At 38.4% G+C, this 12,303-nt stretch overlaps 1 protein-coding gene across 7 annotated transcripts in view; it reads left to right on the plus strand.

The window, feature by feature from the left end:
* Positions 1-12,303, plus strand: part of HELZ (helicase with zinc finger) — a 162,970-nt gene that overhangs the window by 109,359 nt on the left and 41,308 nt on the right. For all 7 annotated transcript variants that reach the window (XM_047831645.1, XM_047831648.1, XM_047831646.1 and 4 more), the window contains 3 exons: positions 2,659-2,710; positions 3,449-3,639; positions 5,930-6,137. In XM_047831645.1, the coding sequence (XP_047687601.1) occupies positions 2,659-2,710; positions 3,449-3,639; positions 5,930-6,137 (451 nt within the window). The remainder of the gene's footprint in view (positions 1-2,658; positions 2,711-3,448; positions 3,640-5,929; positions 6,138-12,303) is intronic.

The raw sequence follows: 12,303 nt of genomic DNA on the forward strand, positions 1-12,303 counted from the left end.
TTATCTCATGTTTCTTTGGGTCAGACGTCCAGGTTGCCTTGGTTGGTTTGTCAGCTTTGGGTTTCACAAGGCCTGAATCAGGGTGTTGGCTGACTGGCCTCCTCTCTGGAAGCTTGGGAGGAATCTGCTTTTGAGTTCATGCAGAATCCAGTTCCCTGTGGTTGCAGGATCGACGTCCTTGTTTCCTAGACTGCTGTCAGCGGGTAGCGTTCTTAGCTTCTGGAGGCTTCTCTTCCATTCTTGCATTTGACCTTTATGTCTCAGAACCACCAACAGTACAGTGAATCCTTCTCTCCCATGGAGTGTCTGACTTTCTCTTTTGCCACATCTGTTTGACTCCAGCTGGGGAAACTTTTCTGCTTTTAGGGCTCATGTGATTAGAGTGGGTCACCCAGATAATCCAGGATAATCTCTTTATTTTAAACACAACTTTGATTATATTTTGCAGAGACCCTTTTGCCACATAACATGACATAGTCACAGATTCCAGGGATCAGGGTGTGGACATCTCTCAGGGGCTGTTCTTCGTACCATAGTCTGACCACATCACTGTTTTCTCCTCATTCTGCACGATTGCCTCTGGTTGACGGCTCGTTAGAGGCTAAGAAGTCTAAAGAGTTTGCTGCCCTCTTGGAACGCTCTTATCTTCTGTCCGTGTCACTGGCTCTCCTTTCTTCCATCAGCGTATGTGTCCCGGCCGCTCTGGTCACTTCTGATTACTTCTGCTTCTCATCTTCCCACCCACTCTGGCGTCTCTGCCCTCTACCATTGTCGCCGTTTCACTCTTTCTTCTTGTGCCCTGCTTTCCTTACCACTTCTCTGTTCCTCGGAAGTTTGTTTTTTATAGCTAGTGCCAATCCCTGGGAACATTCTCTTCTGGTTAATGGACCAACTGCGATTCATTTTTGGCGATTTTTTCTGACTTTTTAAGAGTTGGAGCTTCGTTGCCCTTGCCTGCTCACGGCTAACCTGACCACATGCCTTTGATGTTTAGCGCCGACCTGAGTGTGTGACCTTGCTGACGGGGACGTAAATGAAGCATCACTGTACTTTCGGTTTGGTCGAGAATAAATCTTTCTTTCTGCTGTAGATCTCATCCCCTCCCCCCCTTTAGTTTTCAGATATTATGTACAAACAACAGATTTGTGTGTGTCTAAGGGTAAGTTGTGTAATGTGCTACTTGTATTGTATCATGGCTTTGTGTTAACATGTAGCCAATAGAAAGAGAGAGACATTTTTCGAAGTCCAGAAATTCAGAACCATTGTCTCTTAAAATATTGTTTCAGTGCTAAAGTCATCCCATTTAATGGTATATGAATCTGGCATTGTTTATTTAATAAATCTTCGTTTGATGAACATTGAGGTTGTTAACATTTAACACATGTATAAACAATGCTGTGATGAACATCTGTGCCCAAGTCCATTATTAGTTCATTTCGATTAATTCCTGGGAGTGTAATTATTGGGTTAAAGTGTATGTACATTTTTGATGCTTTTGATAGTATTGACAAATTGCTTTCTAGAAAGTATGTACGTTTTTCTTTTTTTAGAGACAGGCTTTTTAAAACAAATGTTTATTTATTTATTTTGAGAGAAAGGGCACTAGTAGGGAAGGAGCTGAGAGAGATACAGAGAGAATCCCAAGCAGGCTCCGCACTGTCGGCGCAGAGCAGACTCAGGGCTCTATTGCACAAACTGCAAGATCGTGACCTGAGCCAAAGCCAAGAGTTGGATGCTTAACCGACAGAGTCACCCAGGCGTCCCAATTTGTACGTTTTCTGAAGCAGATTATGACAGTCAGTGTCTTTTCTTGTTCCTCCAGTAAATTTTACATGTTAAGATGCCCAAAATAACATAAATCTCAAACCATATTTACATCCATATTATTGTTTTAAAGTCCTCGTCCTCAGGAATTGCAATTCCATCAAGACTGATGTTTTTCCCTTGAAAAACGACTTTTCATTTTGTCATTTAATTAATAGAAAATGTGTAGAAAAGCTGCAAAGGAATAGAATTTAGGGTCCAGTCACATTGATTATGTATTTTTTTTTTGATCATTTATTTATATTTTAAAATGTTTGTTTATTTTGAGAGAGAGAGTGTACATGTGAGAGTATGACAGTACGAGCAGAGGAGGAGCAGAGGGGGGAAGAGGGGAGGGAGAGGGAGAGAGGGAGAGGGAGGGAGGGAGAGGGAGAGAGGGAGAGGGAGAGGGAGGGAGGGAGGGAGGGAGGGAGGGAGGGAGGGAGAGAGAGAGAGAGAGAGAGAGAGAGAGAGAATCCCAAGCAGGCTCTGCACTGTTAGTGTAAAGCCCAGTGTGGGGCTCGATCCCATGAACTGTGAGACCATGACCTGAGCCAAAATCCAGAGTCAGATGCCGAACCGACTGAGCCACCCAGGCTCCCCTAAAAAATCACTTAAACAAAGAATTTTACATACTCTTAATTTGAGGCTGAGAAAAATGGAGGCCTAGCACCATGACTTAATATTTAAAAAGAAAGTTGGCTCAAAGCAGTCTAATGGTTATTAATTACACACTTGCAGTCTTTAAGTTGTAATTGTTGCTGAATATATTTAATTTGCATAGGATTAGGGAAGTAATGTTTTCCTCATATTAAATGTATTTATAGTAGTATATGTTTGTTTTTTTCTATAAAGGGGAAAAGCCTCCATCATACCCAGAATGATCATTTCCAGAATGATGGAATTGGTAAGTGGAAAATCAGCCCCGTGGTAATTTGCTTTTATGGTATAAGAGGTTTACTCTAAATTTCATCACTAGAAGATGGGGAGAGGGATACACACACACTTTGGAACTCACTTAACCTCTTTTATTCAGCACATCTGGTCTTGTGAATGCTTTGTTATGACATTTCTGAAAACAGATGGTTTTGTAGGTACCAAGGTTTATGTATTTATAAGTTATGAAGAAAACCATTTAAGCATATGCCACAGAAGTTTTGGGAACATATTTATGTCCTACAAATATTGGATCATTGAAATGTCAAGATAAAGTTTACTTCAATGATTTAAAATGTTGCAGAATTATGCTTTTAAAATATTAATTGTTTAACCTTCATTTTGTCTGTGACTATCTTGCAAGCCAAAACTTTATTGTGAAAAAATATTGTGTATATTTTCCTAGTCTCAGAAGAATGTTTATTGAGTGTGTATGATTTTCTCTCTCGAAAGACACACCTTTACCTCCTTGGAAGACATTTAAAATTATACTAGTTTACAGAGAGAATACTTTGTATAACTCAAAATAATTTTAGGGAACGTTGTAAGATGGTTGTGGTTTTTTAATATGCTTTACTCTTCCACACTGATAATTCTTATCTCATGGCAAACCTGGGAAATGTGTTTTGCTGTTGGTGATTTAAATCATTTTTGTCCAGGGGAATGTGTACAGTTACTAAGTTGAGTCCTTTCTCTGTTTATTTTTCAGTTCAGCCCAATCCTTCTGTACTTATTGGCAATCCTATTAGAGCATATACTCCTCCACCCCCCCTTGGACCTCACCCAAATTTGGGGAAATCTCCAAGCCCTGTTCAAAGAATAGATCCTCACACTGGGACAAGTATTCTTTATGTACCTGCTGTCTATGGAGGGAATGTAGTTATGTCGGTGCCTTTACCTGTAAGTGGACATTTGAAATACCGTTTATTGAATAAAATAAAATAGGCTTCACTAAATTAGTAACTATCCAAAATAGTGTTGTTGTTGTTGTTTTACTTTTCAATGCCTGTACACTTCTTTTAAAGCAGCTCTTTCTTTAACCTTCAAAATGTGAAATGACCAGAGAAATATGAATTGTTGTTTATTGTCAGTTGTTAAGAAGAAATTTGTATATTGGATGTTTTGATTGAGAAGACTTTGTATTCCCTTAAAAATATTTTTGCTGGGGAAAATTGGCCTGAACATTAAACAGAGCTAGTAAATTGGTCTCTTGTTTTGTAAAGTGATACTTTTATTTTATCTGTTACTTTTTTATTCTTACATAATTCACTAACCCTTCCTAGGAAATACAGTTTTTTGGAGGAGGCAAAGAAGCTTGGATTAGTCTAGCTCTCTGGATCTGAATTTATCTGAGAAATTTCAATCCTTTCATAATCTTACTGGCACTTAAAATCATTATTAAATGTTCTCTGAGACTATAGATATTTAGAGGATTTCCATCTTGTGTAAAACCCACTTTTGTTCCTTTAAGATTTTTTACTATTTTGGTAAAAAAAAAAAAATTTTTTTTTAAATAATATTTCCAAATTCGGAAATTTTATCCTAGAAAATATTTCTTGCATTTAAGGCAAATATTATAATTTCAGGCAGAAGTGATTATTGCCAGGGGTTTTGGCACCTCCACACCCCAAAATGGAAAAATGCCCAGCTGTACACCTTGCTCAGCCATATTGCTCATGAGAGTTTACAATTACAACAGCCAATAGCTGTTGGTAAGAAATACGTGATTCATGCCCACTCCCCAAAAGACTTTCAATTTTAGCTGACTTATTTCTTCCCAGACAGCCTGGCAACATCATACATCATTTTCTTTAAATAGTAAGTCCCTTAGGATTTATATTTCATTTTACTAGGTCAGAGAGGCTTTTATTATATAAGATTTTTAAGAGTCTGCATTTAACAGTTACACTATAATAAGATAATAGGGGCAGTAGCTCAGATGTCATAGTATTTATCCTTTTATGTCAGTATGCAGAGATTATGTATTTAGACATACCTAAAGAAATATTTTTTTTCTGTGGTTTAAGGGAAGAGTTGAATTAATCAAAAGAGTTAATTTAAACTAATGACCTATCTGAATTTTGCCTACAATCAATGAACATTAAGTGATTTGGTTATTCATGTAAATTTGGAGTGTGTGTATTTCTTTTTTTTTTTTTTTTAACTTTTTAAATGTTTATTCTTGAGACAGAGACAGAGAGTTAGTGGGGGAGGGTCAGACACACACACACACACACACACACACACACACACACACACAGAATCTGAAGCAGGCTCCAGGCTCTGAGCTGTCAGCACAGAGCCTGATGTGGGGCTCAAAATCATGAACCATGAGATCATGACCCAAGCCGAAGTCAGACGCTTAACTGACTGAGCCACCCAGGCCCCTCCGCCACCCACCGTTTAAAAAAAATTTTTTTAATGTTTATTTATTCTTGAGAGAGAGAGACAGAGACAGAGCATGAGCGGGGGAGGGTCAGAGAGAGAGGGACTTTAATGTTTATTTTTGAAAGAGAGAGAGAGAGAGAGAGAGCGCGCATGAGCAGGGGAGGGGCAGAGACAGAGGGAGACACAGAATCGAAAGCAGGCTCCAGGCTCTGAACTGTCAGCACAGAGCCCGATGCGGGGCTCGAACCTACCAACTGTGAGGTCATGACCTGAGTCTAAGTCAGATGCTTAACCAGCTGAGACACCCAGGCACCCTGGAGTGTGTATATTTTATGTTGAGACTCCTTAGACTAAATTCTTTAACTTTTTCACTTGTTCTCTCATTTAGTCTATTAAACTATGTAACTATGCAGTTATAAATTTAAAGGGTAACTTTCTTGATAATCTATGACATATATACATTCATATTAAAGGGAAGTGATTTAGGATTATAAAATAAGTTAATGCGTCAAGGAATAATTACCAATTTTATGTCCTCAGTTTCTTCCTAACCTGAAAAATGACCAATTTTCCCTACACACTAAAGATTCAGGAAGCCAGTTTTTCTTTTGGAAGCCAATTCTTGACTAGTTAAGTTCTAGCAATAATTCTACCAGTTGTTATAACTAGCAATGACTTTGTAGTTACTTATTTTGATAAAATTGACATGTGTGTGTTTGCTTTTTCCTAATCAGTAGCACTATAGCAGTTTGCATTTTAAAATGTATTTAATGCAGTTACTCCATTTCTTGTGATAACGTAGGTACCATGGACAGGGTACCAGGGCAGGTTCGCAGTTGATCCTCGGATCCTTACACACCAAGCAGCGATGGCCTACAACATGAACCTCTTACAGACACACGGACGGGGGTCTCCCCTACCGTATGGCCTTGGGCACCACCCACCCGTCAGCATAGGGCAGCCACAAAGCCAGCATCAGGAGAAGGATCAACATGAGCCAAGTCGAAATGGTGAGCTGCTTTGCTGTTATCAAGATCCTAAAATGTTGATACACCTGCTTGTATCTTTTAACAATATGATTGTTAAATTGTTCGTGGATTATAGACCCCTTTGAGAAAGAATCTGATGCAAAAACTATGGATCTTCTCTCCAGAAGATACAAGTATGTACACAAATGAAAATGCATGATATAATCAATATTACCAATTTTCTGACAAAATACCAAATTTTAATATTTAGAGTGTTTTTAAACGATAGTTATTTAAAATCGAGACAGAAAATCCTCTCCTGTTAAATATATTTATTGACCAAAATTATTTTTGTGGTACACTAAATGTAGATGCTACTGTGGCAATAGTTGACCTAAAGTAGTTACATCTTCTGTGAATCATAATCTCCTGTGTAATTGAAGGAAAAATTACACAGTCTTTAAGTTTGTTTGTTTATTTTATTTTTTATTATATATTTTAAAGATTCTTGGGTTTTATTTGTTTTGAGTGAGAGAGAGAGAGAGCATGCGTGTGCGCAAGCGGGACAGGAACAGAGAGGGAGGGAGAGGGAGAATTGCTAACAGCACAGAGCCGGATGCGGGGCTTCAACTCATGAACCATGAAATCGTGACCAAAGTTGGACGCTTAACTGACTGAGCCACCTGTCCTTATTTATTTGTTTTTGAGAGAGAGTGAGAGAGTAAGCGAGCACGTGTGCGCAAGTGGGAGGGGTTGCGGGGGAGAGAGAGAGAGAGAGAGAGAGAGAGAGAGAGAGAGAGAGAGAGAAAGAGAATATTCCAAGTAGGCTCTGTGCTATTAGCACAGAGCTCGATTTGGGGCTCAAACCCACAAACCATGAGATCATGACCTGAACCAAAATCAAGAGTTGGACCCTTAACTGACTGAGCCACCCAGGCACCCCACTCAGTCTGTTTTTTTCAAAAGAAAAAAAAAACTTTTTTTTTTTTTTTTTTTTTTTACATTTTTTTATTTTTGAGAGAGTGTGAGCAGGGGAGGGGCAGAGAGAGAGAGGGAGACACAGAATCAGAAGCAGGCTCCAGGCTCTGAGCTGTCAGCCCGGAGCCCATCACGGGGCTCGAACCCATGAACTGTGGGGTCATGACCTGAGCTAAAGCCAGATGCTCAACCGACTGAGCCATGAGGCGCCCCAGCACTCAGTCTGGTTTTTAAAGTCAGGTTTACTGAGGTATAATTTATATAATGTAAAATTTACTTTTAAAATGTACAGCTGACATATTTTGACAAATGAACAGAGTTGTTAACCACCACCAGAATCAAGACACAGGGTGTTTATGTAACTCAAAATATTCTCTCATAGTCCTTTGTAGTCTGTCTTCTCCTCCAATCCCCAGCCCTGGGCAACCACCGATCTGCGTTTTGCCTCTGTACTCTTGTCTTTATACTTAGTACGTCATATAAATGGCATCAGAGTATATGGCTTCCTTGTGTCCAGCTTCATTCACTTAATGCTTTTGAGATTCATTTATGTGGTCTATGTCAGTAGTTTATGCCTTTTTACTGTTGATTAGTATTCTATTATATGGTTGCACTGCAGTGTTTGTATCTTTCCATCAGTTGACGGGCACCTTAGTAATTTCTGTTTTTTTGGCTCTTATGAATAAAGCAGCTGTGAACATATGTTTTCATTTCTCTTGGGTGTATACCCAGGAGTAAGATTACTGAGTATGTTGTAAATACATAGGTAACTTTATAATAAATTGCCGTGCTGTTTTCCAAAGTGGCTGATGCGTTTTTCTCATCAGCTAGTAATGTATGAGATCTCTAGCTGTTGCACGTTATCATCAACACTTAGTATTGTTAGTCTTTTTACTTTTACCTTTGCTAGGACGTATCTGATAGAATCTGATTGTGGTGTTAGTTTGCATGTTCCTAATGATTAATAATGTTGAATATCTTTTCATTGGGTCATTTGCGTGCGCGCTCTCTCTCTCTCTCTCTCTGTGTCTCTCTTTTGTAATGTTTGTTTTTGAGAGAGAGAGAGGGATCACAGAATCTGAAGCAGACTCCAGACTTTGAGCTGTCAGCACAGAGCCCAACCTGGCACTTGAACTGTGAGATCATGACCTGAGTTGAAGTCAGGTGCTTACGGTGCCCCTAGAAGTTTCTACTTTTGATAAAATTCAGTTTATCCTTTTTTTTTTTTTTTTTCTTTTTTGAGCCATGTTTTTGGTGTTGGCGAAATTTTTGTCTGATCCAAGATCACAAGGATCTGTGGTTTTTTTCCCCAGGAGTGTCGTGTTTTTAGCTCTCACATTAGGTCCTTTTTGAGTTAAGTTTTATATGTGTTATGAGGTAAGAATGTTTTTGTTTTCTTTTTGCTTATGTATGTTCATTTGTTTTAGCACTATTTCTTGAAAACACTGTCCTTCCTGCATTAAGCTAACTCGGTACCTTTGTTGAAAATCAGTTGACCACATACATGAAGTCTGTGTTCTGTTCTGTTGATGCACACGTTCATGTGTGTGCCAAATGTTCTGTCTTGATTCCTGTAGCTTCATGAAAGTCTAGACGTCAGGTACTATGAGTACAAGGTTGTTTTTCTTTTTCAAAACTGTCTATTCCAAGTCCTTTGCATTTTCCACATGCATTTTACAATCAGCTTGTCCGTTTCTACAAAAAATCCTGCTGGGATTTTGATTGGGATTGTGTTGAATCTACAGGCCGATGTGGGGAGGACTGACAACAATATTGAGTCTTCTGTTATATGAACAGGATATCTCTCTCAGTTTCTTTTTGTTTTAAGGACACACTTCAAAAAAATTGTTTTTAATGTTTGTTTAGTTTTTGAGAGAGAAAGAAAGAAATCCCAAGCAGGCTCCATGCTGTCAGCACAGAGCCCTGTGCGGGGCTTGAACCCATGAACTCTGAGATCATGACCTGAGCTGAAACCAAGAGTTGCAGGCTCAACCGACTGAGCCACCCAGACACCCTGTTTCTCAGTTTCTCTTACTTAGTTTTATGATTTTCCTCCTCAGTAGTGCATGCCACACATTCTGATGTATTTTTGTTTCATTCAGTTGAGTACACTTTTTTTTTTTTTTAAGTTTATTTACTTATGTTTCTGTGAGAGAGAGAGAAAGAGAGCCAGGGAGGGGCAAAGAGAGGGAGAGAGAATCCTGAGCCGGCTTCATGCTGTCAGTGCAGAGCCCAGTGCAGGCCTCGAACCCACAAACTGTGATCATGACCTGAGCTGAAGCCAAGAGTCAAACACTTAACCGACTGGGCTACCTAGGCACCCCTTAAGTACACTTGCTAATTTCACTTGAAATTGGATCCATGGAATATTTAGAAAGGTGAGTTTTAGTTTCCAGTTATTGAGGATTTTCTAAGAATTTTTATGTTGTGGATTTCTACTTTGATTCCATTGTGTCAAGAAAACGTATTTTGTATGACTCAAACTCTTTTCTTTTGAACTTCCTGAGATTTGTTTTACATTCCAGGGTATGGTGTATCTTTGTGAATGTTCCATGTGCACTTGAGAAGAATGGAGTACTCTATAAATGTTACTTAGGTCAAGTTGATTGATAGAATTGTTCACGTGTACTATATTCTTGCCGATTTTCTGTCTTTTAAAGAAATATGTATTGGGAGGAGAATATTGAAATCTCCAAGTACAATTGGTATTTGTCTATTTTTCCTTTAAATTTTGCTTGGTTAATTTTGAAGTTCTCTTATTAGGAGTGTAAACATTTAGGGTTATGTGCTTTTGATTAATTAACTCTGCTGTCTTTTTTTGAATGACATTCTTTATCCCTGGCAATATAGTCTTTGCTCAGAGGTCTACTTTGTTAATATCTAATGTAACCACTTTAACTGTATTTTGACTAGTGGTAGCATGGTATATCTGTTTTGACCTTTTTCTTTCCTTTTTGATCTATTACTTTTAATCTTTTTGTGTCTTTATATTTATTTATTTAAAAAATTTTTAAAAAATGTTTGTTTATTTTTGAGGTGGGGGTAGGGAGAGGGGTAGATAGAGAGGGAGACACAGAAATCAAAGCAGGCTCCAGGCTCCAAGCTGTCAGCACAGAGCGCGATGCGGGACATGAACTTTTGAACTGTGAGATCATGACCCAAGATGAAGTTGGATGCTTAACCAACTGAGCCACCCAGGTTCCTTGATTTGTGTCTTTATATTTAAAGTGCATTTCTTTCTAAATTTTTGTTTGTTTATTTGAGAGAAAGAGAGAGAGAAGGAGGGAGGGAGGAAGGGGGAGGGGTAGAGAGAGAGATGTAGACACAGCATCCAAAGCGGGCTCCAGGCCCTGAGCTGTCAGTACAGAGCCTGACACGGGGCTCGAACCCATGAACCGTGAGATCACGACCTGAACTGAAGTCAGACACTCAACCGACTGAGCCACCCAGGCGACCCTAAAGCACATTTCCTTTAGATGGCATATGGTTGGCTCTTGATTTTTTTTAAAGTTTATTTATTTTGAGAGAGCCAGCGGGGGGCGTGGGAGGCAGAGAGAGAGAGAGAGAGAGAGAGAGAGAGAGAGAGAGAGAGGGAGAGAGGGAGAGAATATATCCTAAGCAGGCTCTGTGCTGCCAGCACGGAGCTCGACGTGGGGCTCGATCCCACAAACTGTGAGATCATGACCTGAGCCCAAATCAAGAGTTGGATGGAAATCAAGAGTCAAATGAGCCACCCAGGCACCCCTTGATGTTTTTTTTTAATCCAGTGTGACAATCTCTGCCTTTTCATTGAGGTGTTTAGAGCATTTATAATTAATTATATAAATTAGGCTTGATTTTATCATCTTGCTATCTATTTTGAATTTGTCCAATCTTCTTTTGTTTCCCCTTGCCTTTTTTTCCTGTCTTCTTTTGGATTCGTTGAATATTTTTTATGATTCCAGTTTATCTCCTTTTTTGATTATTAGCTATAATTCTTTATTATTTTAGTGTTTGCTTTAGAGTTTATAGTATATATCTTTATCACAGACTCCTTTCCAATTTATATTTTACCATTTCATGTACAAAGAACCTTACAGTATTTCAATTTATCCTCTTCTGGCCTTTATGATATTATTGCCATACATAATACTTTTTCATATAAGGCCAAACATTGTTATTATTTACACAACCAAATAATTTTTTAAAGAGGTTTAGGGGCATCTGGATGGCTCTGTCAGTTAAGCGTCTGACACTCGATTTTGGTTCAGGTCATGATCTCATGGTTTTGTGAGTTTGAGCCCTGTATGGGCTCGTCACTGACTTCGTGGAACCTGCTTGTGATTCTCCCTCTTTTTCTGCCCCTCCCCTGTTCGCACTCTGTCTCTTTCAAAATAAATAAATAAAAAAGAGTGTTAAATAATAAGAAAAATAATTTTTTGATCTATCCATGTAGGTAGCATTTCTGGTAGTCTTTATTTCTTTCTGTATATTCATGTTTCCATCTGATACAATTTTCCTTCTGCCTGAAGAAGTTCTAACATTCCTCATAGTGTAGATCTACTGGTGATGAATTATTTCAGCATCTGTATGCCTGAATATATTTTTGTTTCACTTTCATTTTTGAAAGAAGATATTTTTGCAAGGTATAGAATTCAAGGTTGACAATTTTTATCTTTAAGCATTTTAATGATGTTACTACTCTCCTGTTTTCTTGCTTGCATTATTTCTAGTGAGAAATCTGATGTCATCCTGTCTTTGTTTTTTCTATATGTAATGTGCCTTTTTCCCCCCGTCTGACTGCTTTTATGAGTTTCTTTTTTGCTAGTTTTAGTAGATTGATTATGCTGTTCCTTGGTGTAGTTGTCTTCATGCCTCTGGTGTTTGAAGTTTGTTGAGCTCTTGGATCTCTGTGGTTTTATAGTTTTCATCAAGTTTGGAAACTTTTGACCTTTATTTCTTAAGATATTTTTATGTCTTGCCTCTCCTCTCTTCAGGAATTCCAACAACCCAAATATTAGGCTGATTTAATTTTTCCCACAGTTGATGGATGCACTTCCTTTTTTAAATTCTTTTGTTCTTTTTGCATTTCATTTTGTGTAATTTCTATTGCTATGCCTCCAATTCATTAAGTTTTCATACTGCTGTGTCTAATCTGTTAGTTCTACCTAGTGTATTTTTCATCTTCAGACATTGTAGTTTTCATTTCTTGAAGTTTAGTAGTAAGGCTATTTTGGCATGAGAATTCATT

Source organism: Prionailurus viverrinus, chromosome E1 (genome assembly GCF_022837055.1).
Source record: "Prionailurus viverrinus isolate Anna chromosome E1, UM_Priviv_1.0, whole genome shotgun sequence".
In the NCBI taxonomy this organism is placed as follows: Eukaryota; Metazoa; Chordata; class Mammalia; order Carnivora; family Felidae; genus Prionailurus; species Prionailurus viverrinus.